Source organism: Leucoraja erinacea, chromosome 2, assembly GCF_028641065.1.
Source record: "Leucoraja erinacea ecotype New England chromosome 2, Leri_hhj_1, whole genome shotgun sequence".
Lineage (NCBI taxonomy): Eukaryota > Metazoa > Chordata > Chondrichthyes > Rajiformes > Rajidae > Leucoraja > Leucoraja erinaceus.
In genome coordinates this window covers 15,864,992-15,877,847 of record NC_073378.1, presented here as the reverse complement: position 1 = coordinate 15,877,847, position 12,856 = coordinate 15,864,992, and the positions used below count along the sequence as shown (strand labels likewise).

The 12,856-nt window shown below is 43.0% G+C and overlaps 1 protein-coding gene across 1 annotated transcript in view; it reads right to left on the bottom strand.

The window, feature by feature from the left end:
• Positions 1–7,585: 7,585 nt before the first annotated feature.
• LOC129707168 (patched domain-containing protein 3-like) overlaps positions 7,586–12,856 on the bottom strand; it is a 29,843-nt gene continuing 24,572 nt past the window's right edge. Inside the window, exon 4 of the mRNA XM_055651973.1 lies at positions 7,586–9,451. Coding sequence (XP_055507948.1) covers positions 7,929–9,451 — 1,523 coding nt within the window. The 3' untranslated portion in view covers positions 7,586–7,928. The remainder of the gene's footprint in view (positions 9,452–12,856) is intronic.

Here is a 12,856-nt window from a genome sequence, read left to right as displayed (position 1 = left end):
CAAAAAACAAGTTGGTCTCATTCTTGTTCTCTCATGCGATACAGGCAGCAGCTCTGAACTGCCTGTGTTTGCCCTCTTGGCTGTCTTGTCAAATTACGCTGGAGATTAGAGTCACCCCTGAAACAAACAGTGCCTTGTGATCCACAGGGGAAAAATAAAATCTAAATGCAAAACAATGGATGGTTTAAATCAAAGAAAATGATACAAAGAGGCCATTAGAGCAATACCGATCTAGGAAACTGAGAGCAGATTTTACAATGCATTTAAACCTCTCCCATTTTTATGAGATGCATTCCTGGAATATGTAGGAAGTTTATTGTAACCTAGTGCCCTAGTGGATTAAGGGCGGCATGGTGGTGCAGCAGTAAAGTTGCTGCCTTACAGTGGGTGCTGTCTGTACTGAGTTCGTACATTCTCCCCGTGACTGAATGGGTGTTCTCCGAGATCTTCGGTTTCCTCCCACACTCCAAAGACATACAGGTTTGTAGGCTTGGTATAAGTGTAAATTGTCCCTAGTGTGTGTAGGATGGTGTTAGTGTGCGGGGATCGCTGGTCAATGCGGACGCGGTGGGCCAAAGGGCCTGTTTCCGTGCTGTGTCTCTGTAAGAAATAGAAGCAAGGATAAGCCATCTAAGTTCACACCACCATCAGTAAGATTATTGTTGATCCTGCAACTCAACACCTTATTCCCACATTCTCTCCATTATCCTTCATCCTTTTCGTATTTGAAAAAAAAATCTCTCCTTTCAAGGGCTCGACTTCCACCATCTCACGCGATAAAGAATTCCAAGATTCCCAGCCCTTGAGTGAAGAAACTGCTCCTTGTCTCATTACTAAATATCATGACCCATATTCTGAGACTTTGGCCCTCGTTCTAGATCACCAGACCAGCCGCAATCTCCACCCACGAGTCCAATCTAAACAGAGATAGACACAAAATGCTGGAGTAACTCAGTGGGTCAGGCAGCATCTCTGGAGAAAAGGAATAGGTGACGTTGTAGGTCGGAAGCCTTCTTCAGACTGCGTTCTGACACTTCTTCTTCTTCTTCTTCTTGCGTATGGCGTGCACAGCCTAAAGTTGTAGGACAACTTGTTCTATTTGATCTTATTTGACTGTGCACACCGGGTTGATTGCATTTGTCGAAACAGGGCGGACCACGTGAAGGTTGCAATCTCCCACCCCGCGTTCTGACACCAAAGAGCAAAATGTCCAACGTAGATACAATAATAAATATATCGCCATTTGCATTAGTTTTGTGCAGTTAACAAATCACAATTTCACACAATGTACATAAGACGGCAGTTATTTGACAAATACTCTGCAGTTCGGTGCAGGAGATCTTGTCGATGAGTATTCTGGACCCACTGTTGACATCTGAAATTACAGGAGATATCATTTAGGATTAACTAATAAGAAAAAAGATGATCATAACTACATGCCTGAACAATGGATGATATATCACTTAAATGCAATTGTTTTCAGTTGTGTGGAGATCTGTATGTTGAAGATGTATTTTGCCTCTAATATGTCAATTTACCTTAAATGTAGAAGAGCTTATTAAAATCTTCTTACAAAGACCATTAAGTATTTTCTTTCTATCCTCTTTTGGACCCAAGGCATAGCAGAGCTGCCAACTCTCACGAAGAGGTAAGGGAGGGAGAGAGGGAAGGGAGGGAGATCGAGAGAAGAGAGAGAGAGAGAGAGAGAGAGAGAGAGAGGGAGAGAGAGAGAGAGAGAAAGAGAGAGAGAGAGAGATGAAAGAGAGAGGAGAGAGAGAGAGAGAGAGGGAGAAGGGGAGAGGGAGAGGGAGAGGGAGAAGGGGGAGAGGGGAGAGAGGGGGGAAAGGGAGAAGGGGAGAGGGAGAGAGAGGGAGAGGGAGATGGAGAGAGGGCGAAGGGGGAGAGAGGGAGAAGGGGGGAGAGGGAGAGAGGGAGTGGAACGATACCACATTATAACGCGCAGCCGTCCCATTCCGACCAAAGATTATAGAGCAGAGCTCCTCTCGTATCTTTGATTGCGGCCGCCGCCGCCGCCTAACCCCCCGACCCACCATTGCACCCAAAGATGATAGAGCAGAGTTGTATAATATTTGATTGCACCCTTCTTCACGGCGGGCTTGTGATCTTTGCTTGTGATGTCTCGACAATTCGAGGGATATAATAATGGGTAACAGCCGCCGCATTCTCGGACACGAATCTGAGCTCGAAAAATCCCGTGGTCACTGGGCCTGATGTGTCCGCGGGCCATATTTTGGAAATCAATCCCTTACAAGAACAAAACCAAAAATGTACAGAAGTGTTAAAATTGTCTTTATTATTATGGTAAGTAACGATCTATTAAAAATAAGTCTAATAACTTTCTAATGTACCGACAAACCTAGTTTCCCAATGGCCGTTGATGGGAGAACAGAAAATAACATTTTCACGACAGAATATCGACTGAAAATAATAATAATATTTTCTCACCTTTCTTTTTTATTCGGGAACCTAGAGTGACAGGTTGGGTCGTTTAGATTTACGATTAGAACAATTGATAGCAGAGCAGTGATGTGAAGATTTAGATAAGGACGCCATGACAGTGTGGGGGAAGCCCAATAAATGCCTCGAAAAATGGCGTCCACAATCACACACGTCATACTACGCGTTTTTCGAGGAGTGGTCTATCTTGCTCCTCCTTCATCCCCTCATCTTCTCCCCCCCCCACCTCGCCCCTCCTTTTCTCTCCCCCCTCCACCTCTTCCCCCCTCTTCTCTCCCCCCTCCAACTCTCCTCCTCTCCCCTCTACTCCATCCCCCTACTCTGTCTCTCACTCTCCTCTCCCCCCCCACTCTCCCCCCCCCTCCCACTCTCCTCCCCCCCCCACTCCACCTTCTCTCCGCACCCCTCTCTCTGCCCGCATTCCCTATTCTCACCCCTCTCTCTTCACCCCTCTCCTCCCCTTTCTGTGCCCGCATTCCCTATTCTCACCTCTCTCTCTTCAACCTTTTTCTTCCCCTCCTCCCTCCCCACAGTTTAAGAATAAGGGGTCGGTCATTTAGAACAGAGACAATGAAACACCTTATCTCACAGTGAGAGTTATGAGTCTGTGGAATTCTCCCCTCCCCCTCCCTCCTCCTCACCCCCTCTCACCCCCCTCCCCCCCTCCCCCCTCCCTCCCCCTTCCTCCCCTCCCCCCCCTCCCCTCCCCCTCCTCTCCCTCTCCTCACTCTCCCCATCCCCCCTCACCCCATCCATCTCCCCCTCTCCGCCCCCCCTCTCTCCCCATCCTCTTCCTGCCTCTCCATCCCCCATCTCCCCCCCCCCCCCCCCCCTCATCTCCCCCCCCCTCTCTCTCTCTCTGCCCCTCTGTCACTGCTCGCTCGCTATCTCCCTCTCTAGACGCGCCCGCGAGCTAGCGGCTATGCGTCAGTGGATAGGGCGGGGATGGGTTAAAATAAGCCAATGAACAATATTAATATAATATCAAGTGGGGGGGGGGGGGGGTTTCAGTGGGGTATCAAAGGGGGTGGTGGTTACAGTGTGTGTGTGTGTAGGAGGGTGGTTAGTGTATGTGTGGGGTGGTTAGTTTGTGTGTGGATGGTTAGTGTGTGTGTGTGAGACGCCGCAACCCCCCCCCCCCCCCCATCCATGCGTTGAATGGTGGGACCCTCCCCTCCCTTCTTCCCCCTTCCCACTCTCTGCCCCCTCTGCCTCTCCCCCCATCCTCCACTCCCCTCCTCCACCCTCCTCCCCTCCTCCAACACCCTCTACCCCCCCCACCAAACCCCCTCCCCTCCTTCCCTACCCCTGTCCCTTCCCCCTCCTCTCTCCCCACCTACCCCTCTGCTTTCTTCCCCCCTTCCTCATCTCTCTCTCTCTCCATCCTCTCTCTCCCCCTTTTCCCCCTTCTCTCCCCTCCCCATCCCGTTGCCCCTCATCCCCCTGTGTGTGTGGGAGGTGGTTAGAGTGGGTGTGAAGCCGCAGCACCCCCCCTTCCCCCACCGCGCATTGGGGGAACAGACCCAGCGCGTCTGCACTTGGTCGAGTTGAGTATAATAATTAGGAAGTCATGATGTAGCTTTAGGACTTTGGTTGGGTTGCATTTGTAGGATTGTGTTCTGGTCACCAAATTACCGGAAGGATGTGGAGGCTTTAGAGTGCAAAAAGGTTTACCAGAATGTTGCCTGGATCAAAGGGTATTAGCTATAAGGAGAGGTTGGAAAATATTGGATTGTTTTCTCTGTTTCAAAGGCTGAAGATCTGATAGAAGTCTGACATTTTGAAAGGCTTATCTTCGCAGTTGAATCTCTTTTACCAGTAGAGAATTGTCAAAGATTAGAGGGTATAGCTTCAAGGTGAGTACAATTTTTTTAATAGATGTGCAGGGTATGGGTTTTTTTACACCGTGGTGAGTGCCTGGAACATGCTGCCAGCAGTTGTGGTGAAGGTAAATATGATAGCAGCATTTAAGAGGTTTATGGATAAGCACATGGATATGGAGGAATATGGATCACATGCAGGCAGAGATTAGTTTAACTCGGCATAATGTTTCGTATGAGCATCATGGGCTATAGTGACTGTTCCTGTGCTGTACTATTCTATGTTCTGAATTTTAAACAAAGCTCTCTGTTTGAAATTCAGCTCTAATTTTTTTGGTTTCAATAATTCACCTTCCGAACCTAATTTTGCAACTTCTTGTTGATTTCCCAAATACAAAATAGACTGCATGGAAACTGCTTTTAAAATGTTTATAGCAGGTACACATAGAGGTTCAAATATTATTACTTTGGATTCCAAGAAAGCTTCCTGTGTCATTTGCCTTTATTCAGAACATCATTCATTTTACATTTGCAAACTCTTTAAACATGCAAACAAAAATGCCAAACCTTGCAAAAATTAAACATCGCTCACTAAAATGTTTTAATTCCAATAAATCAGAATATAAATTTGTTTTTATTGCAAATCAGTATTCTTTACTGATACTAATGTATTTAACAAAAATTATTACTGAAAAGAACGGTTATTACAAATACATTTAAAGCTATATAATTAACATCTTAATTTTTTTTAAATCTGATATAGAAGATTAATATGTAAAATTAAACACCTGTGAAATGAATGTTATATTTAATGAAATATGTTATATTTAAACATTAAATGGCATTAAAACCTTGGTAAAATTGGACAATGAAAAATAACAAGCTAAATGATTATATAAAAACTAGAATGATCAAGTGATGTTTTTGTTGTACACATTAAATCATTAGTTTAAATAAATCCATTCCATAAATGATATTTAGGATAGTAAATGCCCTTGCCAATAATCACTATTGTTCTTTAATATACCATAGGAAATTCTGTGTTTAAGAAACAAAAATTGAATAAGTATAAAACAACTTGCAAATTGAAATGCAGAACTTTGGCAAACAATTTAATCATTCATGAGGAACACACATTGCAAGCGTTTTCTCCGCCCCACCCTCCCAAATCTCTGGTGACAAAGAATATTTAGCTATCTCAAAGTGGATGAGCCAAAGCTGCGTCCTCATTTGCATCTCTGTAATGTTTGTATGCACAAGGAAAAAATGAGCGTCTATTTTGAACACTTGTGGTGAGAAAGAACTGCAGATGCTGGATAAAATCAAAGGTAGACACAAAATGCTGGTGTAACTCAGCGGGTGAGGCAGCAGCTAAACAGAGAAGCAATGGGTGGGGGGGTGGGGGGGCGGTAAAAGATAGAAAGTAGGCGGAGACAGTAGGACTAGTAGGAGAAGGGGGAGGGGAACGAAGGAGAAAGCAAGAGAAGTCAATGCTCATACCACTGGGGTGTAAACTACCCAAGCGAAATATGAGGTGCTGTTCCTCCAATTTGTGCTTGGCCTCACTGATAATGGAGGAGGCCCAGAAGAGATAGGTCAGATTGGAAATGGGAGGGGGTGTTGAAGTGTTGAGCAACCAGGAGATCAGGTAGGTTATGACGGACTGAGCAGAGCTGTTCAGCGAAACGATCGCCCAACCTGGGGTGGAAGGTGCACACCCCATCAGCCATCCCATAAAACATATAATCCCCGACATTATCGCCACCTCCAAAGGGATCCCACTACTGGCCGCACCTTCCCATCTCCACCCCTTTCTGCTTTCCGCAGAGACCATTCCCTCCGTAACTCCCTGGTCAATTCGTCCCTTCCCATCCAAACCACCCCCTCCCCGGGTAATTTCCCCTACAACCGCAGGAGATGCAACACATTTCCCTTTACCTCCCCCCCCCTCGACTCCATCAAAGGACCTAATAAGTCTTTCCAGGTGAGGCAGAGGTTCACTTGCACCTCATCTACCGCATCCGCTGTTCCAGGTGTCAATCTCTCTACATTGGTGAGACCAAGCGCAGGCTCGGCGATCGTTTAGTTGAACACCTCGCTCAGTCTGTCACAACCTACCTGATGTCCCATTTGCCCAGCACTTCAACTCCCCCTCCCAATCTTGCCTTTCTGTCCTGGGCCTCCTCCATTGTCAGTGAGGCCCAGTGCACATTGGAGGAACCACACCTCATATTTCGCTTGGGTAATTTACGCCCCAGCGGTCTGAACGTTGATTTCTCTAATTTCAGATAGCCCTTGCTTTCTCCCTCCTTCCCCTCCCCTTTTCCAATTCTCCTACTAGTCCTACTGTCTCCGCCTACTTTCTACCTTCCCCCCCCCAACACCACCCATTCCTTCTCTCCTTAGATGCTGCCTCACGCGCTGAGTTACTCCAACATTTTGTGTCTACCTTCAATTCTGGTAATTGTGGTACTGGTTCTACACAATGTGGTTAATTGTAAATGCCTTCCAGTATCTAATTGATTTGTTATAAATACTACCTTGCTGGAATAAGGAACAAAGGGATGAGTATTCAGGCTGGTGTCAGCTGCTTCCTTTCTTGTAACCAGAAGAGAAGAAAAATAATTTATTTTCCAGATGAAAAATATAAAGGCAACTTTGGTTTTGGATAATATGTAATAACATTTTTACTTTGCACAGGGGAGAATGAAAAAAAACGTATTCATGAAAAAGGCATTATTAGAAGCAATCTGGATTATTTTTAAATGATTCTCAGTTCATAATCCAATTTCCATAACCAAATCATTTCTACACTGTCCCAGTAACCCTTGTGGCCATTACCAAATTTATTGAATTTAATTTCAAACTTGCCACAGGAAGATTTCTAACTCACCTACAATATGTCATTAAACATGCACTTTTATTGCCGCCTTTGTTGTTGTACATCACACTTTCTAGTCATTCTTTGCACTGCTTTAAAAGACGAGCACTTAATATTATACATTTTTTTACATGGATTCCATACCAAAAATGAATATCAAGATAAATACAAATAAGGAACATATCTAATTTTAGCTAATACACTGAGAAAGGGTCCATAATCCACTGTCAACATCTGCACAACCTTGACGGTATGGGGTGTTCAAGAAGGAACTGCAGATGCTGGAAGATCGAAGGTACACAAAATTGCTGGAGAAACTCAGCGGGTGCAGCAGCATCTATGGAGCGAAGGAAATAGGTGACGTTTCGGGTCGAAACCCTTCTTCAGTCTGAATTTTTTCCCCTATTTCCTTCGCTCCATAGATGCTGCTGCACCCGCTGAGTTTCTCCAGCAATTTTGTGTACCTTGACGGTATGGGTATGGGTGCCGTTACACATAATCATGTCAATCCAGAATTGTTCACACCTTTTGTAAGGCATTCATTTGCGAAATGCCAGTTTTTGGAATACGACTACAAAACTTGGCAAGGTGGAAAAGAATTAAGCTCTTAACCACTAAATTATAGTACTTGTGTTAAATTAAATTATTATGGGTAGAGCTGATAATTGTTTACCACATATTTGCATGGGGAACATAATTTGACGTTAGCTTTGTTTCTACTACCTCTTATTTGTTGTCTGGTCTTTACTCTACAGCTTGAAAAATGTCATAAATACTGGCATTAAAACTAGTCCATGAATTGCACCAAAAGTTATGACGAGGAACATGATCTTAAAGAAGGTCCTAAATATGTAACTTGCTGCAGCAGACAATGCGATAACACCCATTATAGTTGAAAGGGCCCCTTGGATAATAGGATAGCCGAGTCTGTATAATGCATCAACAGATCGCTCATTACTAGTTAGTTTATCACTCGCAATGTATGCATATGAAATATGAGCTGTAAAGTCCACTGAGAAACCAATACAAATGACCAAATTGATCATGGATATGGAATCTAAACTGACACCCCAGAAAGCCATAAACCCAGCCACACCCACCAAAACTGATGCAATAGCAAATGTAACCCAGATAGAACAGATTGGATTTGGAATCAACATAAGGGAAACGATTAGCATAGCACCAGCAGCAACAGCTACATTCTGTATTGTGTTGGATATTATCACAAGATATTGATCATAATAGATAAATGCAGGATGATACACTTCCATAGGAATGATACATACCTTTGCCATATTTCGAAAATCTTTTAGCAATACTTTCTCAGCAGTTGAATCATTGACGTAAACAGACTGAATAAAAAAACGTGAAGCTGTAATACTGTCTTTACTATCTGAAATATCAAGATCTTGTCTATATAATGGGACAATTTTAAAAAAATTATCTAAAGTCCCTATGAATGCATTTTTAGTTGTTATATCAAGATGCATTTGTTTGGCAACACCATTGTATATACGGAGCCATGACTCTGAGAATGTACTATCTACATAGGAGATGTTTTCAAAGTTCTGCAAACATTGTTCAATTTCATTCTGAACATGTGAACTCCAATAATCTACAGGTTGGGTGACAGTAACCATAATACGTGGTCCAAACATGGAAAAATACTTAGATGCATCGTCATAGTATTTAATCACATATGAATAATCATTGGCCAGATTTCTGACATCAATTCCTTCTTTAAGGGTAATACAGCCATAAAAACTGCCACCCAGATATGCTAAATATAGGACCACCACAACTACTTTGCTCCAACGCTTTGTAAGAAATGGACCATAATACTCATTCATAAAGCGAACCATTGGATGGTCGATCTCTCCACCTGTTTCCTCATTGTAAGCCCCGCCCACACAACACATTCCATAACATTTGGATTCTTCTGGTAAATGCTCGCTTTCAACTTTTCTAAATGTAAGCCAGTGCCGGTTCGCAGATTCTCTTTTTCCATTCAATACGAGAACAGCTCCAAAAAATGTAAGGTTGTAGATAAAGCTCACCAAAACAGTTGTACCAGTATAAATACAAAATGATTGCACTGATGCAAAAGGAGTCATTGCGCCAATATAAAAAGCTAACGTGTCAGTCAGAGTAGTGATTGTCATGGAGGTGGCTGCATCAGAGTAGGTTTCGCCCATGCGGTTTTCAACATCATCATCCACATTTGTTTTCTGCCAGCTTGCAAGCATAATAAACATATTGTCTACACCAATACCTGTAAATTAAATCATGAGCTGTTAAATCAGCTTTTATGTCAAAGCTTAAACTAAATTGCAGTCTTTACATGATTTTAAAAAGATTTTAAGATGGTTACAAAATGTCCTCAACATTTTAATGTCATTACCTGCAAATTTTCATTTTACCTTGATTTGTTTATCATGTACCCTTTTTGTTAATCTCTCGACCTTCATTAGTTGTTCTTGACTCTCCTCCTTTTATAACTATACAGTATCTCTCCTTCCCTCTCCCAATCTTTCTGTGACACTATTTTCTGTTATAAAGTGCAGGGTAATCTTCTTTTGGGTGAGATTTGAAATTAAGCTACTGACTGTCCTCTCAGACTTAAAGAGCTTTGGGATGTTAATTCTAGACAAACATTCATTCTTCAATTAATAATCATTCATCAAAAATCTATTAATAAATTGCTATTTGTGGGATCTTGTTTTGTTCCCACACTTCATGTAACAACCAATACATTTCAAGTACTTATTGACTACAGTGTACTTTGATAAATACTAAAAAAAAAGCAATTGTTTTCTTTATGCTTTTAATATATATTTTCAATGTCTTACCAACAAAAGGGTCACTTTTCAACATAATTGTATAAGGGGTAAGAGTGTTGTAAAAACAAGCCTGAAGGCTTTGTGTCTCAATGCAAGGAGCATTCGTAATTAGGTGGATGAGTTGAATGTGCAGATAGCTATTAATGACTATGATATAGTTGGGATCACGGAGACATGGCTCCAGGGTGACCAAGGCTGGGAGCTGAACATCCAGGGATATTCAATATTCAGGAGGGATAGACAGAAAGGGAGGTGGGGTAGGGTTGCTGATTAGAGAGGAGATTAACGCAATGGAAAGGAAGGACATTAGTTTGGAGGATGTGGAATCGGTATGGGTAGAGCTGCGAAACACTAAGGGGCAGAAAACGCTGGTGGGTGTTGTGTACAGGCCACCTAACAGTAGTAGTGAAGTTGGAGATGGTATTAAACAGGAAATTAGAACTTCGTGTGACAAAGGCAAAACAGTTATAATGGGTGACTTCAATCTACATATAGATTGGGTGAATCAAATTGGCAGGGGTGCTGAGGAAGAGGATTTCTTGGAATGTATGCGTGATAGTTATCTAAATCAACATGTCGAGGAACCAATGAGAGAGCAGGCTATTTTAGACTGGGTATTGAGTAATGAGGAAGGGTTAGTTAGCAATCTTGTTGTACGTGCCCCCTTGGGCAAGAGTGACCATAATATGGTTGAGTTCTTCATTAGGATGGAGAGTGACATTGTTAATTCAGAAACAATGGTTCTGAACTTAAAGAAAGGTAACTTTGAGGGTATGAGACGTGAATTGGCCAAGATTGACTGGCAATTAATTCTAAAAGGGTTGACGGTGGATATGCAATGGAAGACATTTAAAGACTGCATGGATGAACTACAAAAATTGTTCATCCCAGTTTGGCAAAAGAATAAATCAGGGAAGGTAGTACATCCTTGGATAACAAGGGAAATCAGGGATACTATCAAAGCGAAGGATGATGCGTACAAATTAGCCAGAAAAAGCAGCATACTGGGAGAACTTCAGAGACCAGCAGAGGAGGACAAAGGGCTTAATTAGGAAAGGAAAAATAGACTATGAAAGAAAACTGGCAGGGAACATAAAAACTGACTGTAAAAGTTTTTATAGATATGTGAAAAGATAGAGATTAGTTAAAACAAATGTAGGACCCTTGCAGTCAGAAACAGGTGAGTTGATCATGGGGAACAAGGATATGGCGGACCAATTGAATAACTACTTTGGTTCCGTCTTCACTAAGGAAGACATAAATAATTTGCCGGAAATAGCAGGGGACCGCAGGTCAAAGGAGTTGGAGGAATTGAGTGAAATCCAGGTTAGCCGGGAAGTGGTGTTGGGTAAATTGAATGGATTAAAGGCCGATAAATCCCCAGGGCCAGATAGGCTGCATCCCAGAGTACTTAAGGAAGTAGCTCCAGAAATAGTGGATGCGTTAGTAATAATCTTTCAAAACTCTTTAGATTCTGGAGTAGTTCCTGAGGATTGGCGGGTAGCAAACGTAACCCCACTTTTTAAGAAGGGAGGGAGAGAGAAAACGGGGAATTACAGACCAGTTAGTCTAACATCGGTAGTGGGGAAAGTGCTAGAGTCAGTTATTAAAAATGGTTATTATTATTATAGCAGCACATTTGGAAAGTGGTGAAATCATTGGACAAAGTCAGCATGGATTTACGAAAGGTAAATCATGTCTGACGAATCTTATAGAATTTTTCGAGGATGTAACTAGTAGCGTGGATAGGGGAGAACCAGTGGATGTGGTGTATCTGGACTTCCAGAAGGCTTTCGACAAGGTCCCACATAAGAGATTAGTATACAAACTTAAAGTACACGGCATTGGGGGTTCAGTATTGATGTGGATACAGAGCTGGCTGGCAAACAGGAAGCAAAGAGTAGGAGTAACCGGGTCCTTTTCACAATGGCAGACAGTGACTAGTGGGGTACCGCAAGGCTCAGTGCTGGGACCCCAACTATTTACAATATATATTAATGATCTGGATGAGGGAATTGAAGGCAATATCTCCAAGTTTGCGAATGACACTAAGCTGGGGGGCAGTGTTAGCTGTGAGGAGGATGCTAGGAGACTGCAAGGTGACTTGGATAGGCTGGGTGAGTGGGCAAATGTTTGGCAGATGCAGTATAATGTGGACAAATGTGAGGTTATCCATTTTGGTGGCAAAAACAGGAAAGCAGACTATTATCTAAATGGTGGCCGACTAGGAAAAGGGGAGATGCAGCGAGACCTGGGTGTCATGGTACACCAGTCATTGAAAGTAGGCATGCAGGTGCAGCAGGCAGTGAAGAAAGCAAATGGTATGTTAGCTTTCATAGCAAAAGGATTTGAGTATAGGAGCAGGGAGGTTCTACTGCAGTTGTACAGGGTCTTGGTGAGACCACACCTGGAGTATTGCGTACAGTTTTGGTCTCCAAATCTGAGGAAGGACATTCTTGCCATAGAGGGAGTGCAGAGAAAGTTCACCAGACTGATTCCTGGGATGTCAGGACTGTCTTATGAAGAAAGACTGGATAGACTTGGTTTATACTCTCTAGAATTTAGGAGATTGAGAGGGGATCTTATAGAAACTTACAAAATTCTTAAGGGGTTGGACAGGCTAGATGCAGGAAGATTGCTCCCGATGTTGGGGAAGTCCAGGACAAGGGGTCACAGCTTAAGGATAAGGGGGAAATCCTTTAAAACCGAGATGAGAAGAACTTTTTTCACACAGAGAGTGGTGAATCTCTGGAACTCTCTGCCACAGAGGGTAGTCGAGGCCAGTTCATTGGCTATATTTAAGAGGGAGTTAGATGTGGCCCTTGTGGCTAAGGGGA